We start from the raw sequence: 7017 nt of genomic DNA on the forward strand, positions 1-7017 counted from the left end.
TATGCTTTGTAGTTGGTTTTTAAAACAATATTTGTGTTATGTAATATTTTAATCTGTATGTTTGAACAGCTTTGTATTTAAACAAGAAAAATTCTGGTAGTTAGTTATATGACTTTGCTATCCGCTGCGTGTTTCTTCGTGCACATTTGTTGCTTATACACACACTTGGCACTCGTCGATAGGGTGGTGACCCGGGTTGTCACTATCCATATGTCTCGATTTCCCCGTGTACGTGCATGGGGATTTGGGGGCGTCACAAGTATTATATTCTTTAATGTATAACGATAATATATAGTACTGGTATATATTAATATATTAACATATTATAAGAGTTATAGTATAAATTATAGTATATGTATAAATTTATATAGTATTAGTATAGTTAACTTTTTTTTTTTGAAAATGATGTTAATTTCATTCATAAAATTATACATCAGTACAATCAAACACCACTGCTTGATACATCACACAAGCTCTACAACATTTCTCTAGACACAATGGTGTTAATACAATTAGGAACTTCTTCAATGTTATAGACGTCTTCTGAGCACTCCAATCCAGCCTTTGCAAGTTGATGTGCTGCACCATTAGCTGTCCTATATGTGTGTGAGACAGTCCAGGTTGAAGTTGAGTCCAGAATCCTCCTTGAGTCATCAATTAGACAGCCTCCCAAGCTCCAGTTAGGAGTGTGACATTGGAGCATCTCAACTACCTGCTTCGAGTCCCCTTCTAGGCAGACTTGCCTCAGCCCCATTTCTTGACAAAATACTACAGCCAGCAGTAGTCCATAGGCCTCTGCATCAAATGGTTCCCCCTAACCTGCCTTGATGCTTGAAGGGTGCCAATGACTAGGCCCTGGTGATCCCTTATAATGACTCCTATGCCAACCATTCCCTCTCCCCTTCTAACTGCTGCATCCCAGTTAGCCTTAAATTGACCCAGGGAAGGTTTGCTCCATCTGTGAACCACTGTCGTGGCCTGGTTGAGAGTTGATTTGGGGTTTGTGGTTGAGCCTTTGTAGTCCAGTAGATCAGTCCTGGCCTGCTGAACTAGGATCGAGGGGTGCTTGAATCCTTTTCCCTGCAGGATCCATTTCTTCTGGTCCAGATCCCTCTGAGTGTAACTGCCACCTCTTCCAATTCTGCAGTATTTAGTCTTGCCACTAGCTCAACCCATATGTCAAACATCAAATCACTATGAACAACCATCTTTTATACATTCCTGCAGCCTTGACTCCACACATCTCTTACTGCAGCACAGCCCCACAAAACATGGCCTGAGGTTTCAGACACCTGCATACACACTGGACACATGCTGTCTGATATTATTTTCCTCCTCCTCAAATTGGCTAAGGTAGGTAAAGCCTCACTGCAGGCCCTCCAAACAAACATTTTGACTGCAAGGGCTAGCCTTAATTTCCATAATGCTTTCCAAACCCCTTGGTCATTAGTTCTATTCGAGTTTTCCCCTTCCATTTTACTAATCATGTCTCTGTGGAGATGGTACCCACTCTTGACTGTGTACCTGCCATTGCTTGTTAACCTCCATGCTCTCACATCCTTTCTGCCACTAACACTGATAGGAATGGCCTTGATTGCTTCCACTTCTTCTTCTGAGAACAATTGTTGAAGTAGGGGTTCTCTCCATCTTAGTTGATGAGGTTCTAGCAGATCACTTACTGTCTGATAGTTGTAGTTTGGTACCTGAGTGGATTTGACTTGATACTCGGGAAGGGAAGGGATCCAACAATTAGACCAGATGTTGATGCTATGTCCATTGCCTACTCTCCATAGTAGGCCCTTTCTTAGTAAGCTTAGCCCTGCATGGATGCCTCTCCATGCAAAGGATGGACTCCTGCCCAATGTTGACCCCATTAGATCTGTTTGTCTGAAGTACTTCTGTTTGAGAATCATTGAGACCAGTGAGGAGGGGTTTTGTAATATTCTCCATCCCTGTTTTGACAACATAGCTAAGTTAAAACTTCTGAAGTCCCTGAAGCCAAGCCCACCCGACTCCTTTGAGTAGCTGATTTGCTTCCAGTTCACCCATTGGATCTTTGTTGTGTCTTCATTATACCCCCACCAGAATTTTCTGAGTAGCTGGTTTAGCTTTTTGGTGATAGAGACTGGTAGAAGGAAAATCCCCATCGAATATGTTGGGATGGCTTGCAATACAGCCTTGAGAAGGGTTTCCTTTCCTGCAGCTGATAGGTACTTTGTCTTCCAGCTTGCTATTCGAGCCCAAGTCCTATCAATGAGTGAGTGGAATGCAGCCACCTTGGTTCTTCCCACTATGGCAGGCAAGCCTAGATACTTTTCAAAGGAGCCCTTGGACTTAACCCCTGCCATCATGAGGATCTGGTGCTGTGCCTCCTTCCTTGTGTTCTTGCTGAAAAAAATGGAGGATTTTTCTTTGTTTAACATTTGACCCGAGGCCTTCTCATAGAGAACCAGTATGCTTATAACCTTATAGAGTTCCTTCTTGTTGGCTTGGCAGAACAATAGACTGTCATCTGCAAAGAAAAGGTGGTTTACTGTGATTGGGCCCCTACCCAAGGGGATACTTGTGATATCCTTACATAATTCTGCTCTGTTCAATAAGGCTGTGAGAGCTTCAGCACAAATTATGAAAATGTAAGGAGATAAGGGGTCTCCTTGTCGAATACCCCTCGTGGGCACAAACTGTTGTTGGGGCTCACCATTGACTATGATAGAGTAGGACACTGATTTGAGGCAATTCTGAACCAAGTTGATCCAGTGTTGAGGGAAACCCATCTTTACCAATACAGCTGTGACAAAATCCCACTCTACTCTATCATATGCCTTGCTCATGTCCAGTTTGAGTGCCATGAACCCTCTCCTCCCTTTCACCCTTGATGTCATTGAGTGCAGCACCTCATATGCAATTAGAGTGTTATCTGAAATAAGTCTCCTAGGTATAAAGGCACTCTGGTTCAAGGAGATTATGCTGGGCAATATTCCTTTCAGTCAGTTTGCTAAGGTTTTTGATACAATCTTGTAGAGGACATTGCAAAGACTGATTGGTCTATACTCAGCCACTATCTCAGGTTTTCTGACCTTAGGGATCAAGGTTATATATGTATCATTAACCTCTTGTAAAGAGGCCTCTTGGTTTAGAGCTTTGAGGGCAAAATCACAAACTCCCTTGCCCACCACTTGCCAATGCTGTTGATAGAACTGGGCTGGGAACCCATCAGGACCAGGTGATCCCAATGGGTTCATTTGGAATACTGCATTGGTGACCTCCTCGGGGGTAAATGGTTCCATGAGCCTGCTTTCCATTTCTTCATTTACTTTAGGCTCTAGTGCAAGTAAGCATTCCTTTATGTTAGAAGGTGAAGATGTAGTGAATAGAGAAGAGAAAAAAACCTGTGAAAACACCTCCTATGGCCTGCTGTTCAGTGATCTCTCGACCCAATTGGTCTTTGATGGCCTTTATGGTATTTGTTTTCCTTCTTTGGTTTGCCTGCATATGGAAAAACAGGGTATTTCTGTCTCCACACTTGAGCCAATGTTGTTTTGCCCTCTGGCGCCATACCATATCTCTTTCTTCAAGTGAGAGCTCAACCTCCCTTTGTAATTGTTTCATTTCATCCACATGTTGTCCAGTTCCACTGTTTGAAGGTGACTAATCATGTTCATTTTCTGTGCTATACCTGTTTGGTCATTATCTTTGGTTTTTTTCCTCCAATGCACCAATTCCCTTTGGCATACCCTTAGCTTATGTCTCATTGAGCTGGCTCCATTACTCCCATGCTGACCTTTTCCCCATGCTTCTGTTACAATTCCTTGGCATTCATCTCTTAAGTCCCAAGAAGCCTCGTATCTAAATATCAAGCCCCTCTTGTTTCTTGTACAGTTCAAAAACTATTTGTTAATGCATAATGGTGAATGGTCAGAGCTAACAGCAGGTAGTATTGTGCACGATGCCATGCTATGCAAGTTACTCCATTCCTTGTTTGTAAAAGCTCTATCTATTCTCTCCTTTATGAAATCACGCCCAAACCTGTTGTTAGCCCATGTATACTTCTGCCCCCGAGACTATAAATCACTTAGTCCACACCTTTCAACCACCTGTCTGAATTCCTCTATCTGTTTGTATGGCCTGCTTGCCCCCCCCCCCCCCCCCCCCCCCCCCCCCAAGTTTCTCCTTCTGGTAGAGAATTTCATTGAAATCCCCTGCACACATCCATGCCATAAGGGTGGTGGGTTTAAGCATATGGAGTAATTCCCAGCTGCTACTCCTTTTAGCTACTTCTGGATGGCCATAAAAGCCTGTGAATTGCCAGGCAGGGCCATTTTCCTCCTCCAGCACTATAGCACTAATGTGCCACCGTGAGTAGCTAATGATTTCTACATTCCAATCTGTTTTCCATAACAAGGCTACTCCTCCCCTAAGACCCACACTATCTACTGCCAGACAGTAATCAAATCTTAGTTTCCTCCTGATCATGTCCATTCTTCTACTGTTGCATTTAGTCTCCACTAGGAAAACTAAAGATGGGATCTTATCCTTGGCTAATTGCCTAAGGACTCCAACTGTCCGAGGGTTCCCAAGCCCTCGGCAGTTCCACACCAAGATGCTCATTGTTCTTGGCAGGGTTGGGATCCAGCCTCTGCCATTGGGGTATGGTTTTCATTAGTTTCTCCGAGTTTCTTGGTTCTTTTGGGGTTGTGTTCATTAAAGATCCTATGCCTCTTCCTTTCTCTATCTTCCTTTCTTGCATTTCTCATGTTATAGTTTGTTAGATCAGCAAGAGCCTCACCTGAGTTTCCTTCTGTTTGGATGTGTTCCCCTCGGGCTTTCCTTTTCCATTTCCCAGCTTTTATCCTCTTGTCAGTTGCCTCAGGCTCATTGCTGTCTACCCTTCCTGGTAGAGCATCACTCAATTTGGTTCTGACTTGGACCTTGCGCTGCAGTCTCCATGCCTTGTGTCAGGTACCATAGTCGGTTTTTCTGAGTCTAGTTCCATTCTAGTGTGATATCCCACCATCTCTGTAGACTCAGGTCTAGCTATAGAGATATGGACCTCATGCAGTTCTAGGGGCTGTTCTGGGATTTTTCTTTGACTTTCTTCTAATCCTTTTTGTAAATTCACGCTATCTTGGGGGTCTATGGTTTCCTTTCTCAAGCATCCTGTTGTCAACCCATACCCTTCTGTCAACCCATGCCCATCAAGGTCTGGCGTGTTCCTTCTCAGTTTGTCGACTGTAGCATTCTCCTGTTCACTTGTAGGGTCCTGTTGCTCTACCTGCTCCTTCAGGCCGTGTTCTCCACCTTCACCTCTCCATCTTCCTCCCTGCCGATCCCCTTGAAACTGCTTTTGAGAGTCTGACCCACCATATTTGTGGTTGTCAAAGATATTTGTGTTCTTGGGATGAGCTTTGAGCCAGGCTCCATATTGCTGCACTGTTTGTTCTTCACCTTGATGCTCAAACCGTGGTCTCGAGCAGCTCTTTCCTCTGTGATACAGCACACCACAGTGAAAGCAAAAATTCTGGAGTCTTTCATATTTGAAGGAGATCCAGTGTTTCTGCTTATCGAACATTAACCACTTCCCTCTCAGTAGTGGTTTATGAAGATTCACTGCCACCCTAACACGCATGCACCTTCCCCATGCTAGTCCTTCCGAGTCTGATTCCACTCTGATCACATGACCCACTGATGATGCAAATTGGGTCCCGAAATCTTCAGTCATTGCTGCAAGTGGCAAGTTATGTAGTTGCACCCAGAATGGTTTGAATTCAAACCGTAGAGCATTAATCGAGACAGATTCGTCAACCTCCAGTATGATCAGTAAGCTTCGGTCATAGAACCATGGCCTCCCACTCAAAACCTTTTCTTTATCTGTTATGCATTGAAACTCAATCAAAAAGCATTGGTCACCCAACTCCTTGAACCTTACCCATCCTTTTAGCCTCCAGATTTGGGACATAGTTACTCTAAAGCCTTCACTATTGACTAACTTTTCAGTTAGAGCTCTTCCAATGATACTATGCTTTCCACGCCTCCCTCCCTCCATATCTTCTTCTGGTTTAACATGAAAGAAAGAACTTTCCTCTTTTGAGAGCTGTAGTCTCTCCCATCTGTTAGCAAGTTCATCTACCTCCATTCTGGTTATCTCCCACGTTGTAACTGACTCACACAAAGTGAGACTCAAGCTTTTGCCCAAGGCAGAAGCACTGGAACCTCACTCTAACTCCCGAGAGTAGAGAAGGTACTCACTTTTGCCCCATTAGTATAGTTAACTTAATATGTTAGTATTAAATCACTATAACTACATAGAGTATTTTTTAATATAATATTACCAATTTATCACTAACATATAGTATATTAGCAATACTTCTAGCATAGTTATTAGTTATAGTATTGGTATTAAGTCTATAATTATATATATTTAGATCAATGTATTATTATATTCTTTAATGTATAACTATAATATACAATACTAGTATATATTAATAATTGTACCATTTATTATGAAATTTTCATTTAAGAAGTCACTAAATTTTAATTTAGTATTTGGAATAATAATCAATCGGTTAAAAAAAAGGAGAAGGCTCGACCAAACAAATCGACCGGACTGGACCATTCTGAATGGGACTGGACCAGTTCGGTCCTAAGGCTGGTCCGAATTGATCCAGTCTAGTCCACAAAACCTCCCAAGACGGGACCAAACTTCCCCTAGGTGTAACGGTTCAGTTTGGTCCAATTTTGGACAAAATTTATAACCGAATCGGTATATATCAGTTTTGTATTTTTTAAAACCGATTATGAACTAATTACCCTCCTAAACTGGTACTCCAGTTTTACTATTTTTGGTGCAGTTCAGTCCGGTTTTCTTGTTTTAATATACTATATTATATATTGTAGTATATTATATTGTATTATAGACTATAGTGATATATTATAATATATAATATCGTAATATATTATAGTATATTAGATAGTGATATAGTATTAGTATAACTATTAATACAATAAACTAGAGTGATA

General features: G+C 42.0%; 2 protein-coding genes across 2 annotated transcripts; both read right to left on the reverse strand.

The window, feature by feature from the left end:
* Positions 1-768: 768 nt before the first annotated feature.
* Positions 769-4608, reverse strand: LOC122282297. Its single transcript, XM_043094254.1, has 6 exons — positions 4276-4608; positions 3735-3887; positions 3390-3486; positions 3078-3322; positions 1525-2948; positions 769-1162 (listed from the first exon to the last, which is right to left on the reverse strand). The coding sequence occupies exons 1-6, from the start codon at positions 4606-4608 to the stop codon at positions 769-771; spliced, it is 2646 nt and encodes an 881-aa protein (XP_042950188.1).
* LOC122282298 lies at positions 4605-6133 on the reverse strand. The gene is made up of 2 exons (XM_043094255.1): positions 5051-6133; positions 4605-4934 (listed from the first exon to the last, which is right to left on the reverse strand). Exons 1-2 carry the CDS (start codon positions 6131-6133, stop codon positions 4605-4607), a joined length of 1413 nt encoding a protein of 470 aa, XP_042950189.1.
* Between the last annotated feature and the right edge of the window lie 884 nt (positions 6134-7017).

The sequence above is a fragment of the Carya illinoinensis genome, chromosome 11, assembly GCF_018687715.1.
Source record: "Carya illinoinensis cultivar Pawnee chromosome 11, C.illinoinensisPawnee_v1, whole genome shotgun sequence".
Lineage (NCBI taxonomy): Eukaryota > Viridiplantae > Streptophyta > Magnoliopsida > Fagales > Juglandaceae > Carya > Carya illinoinensis.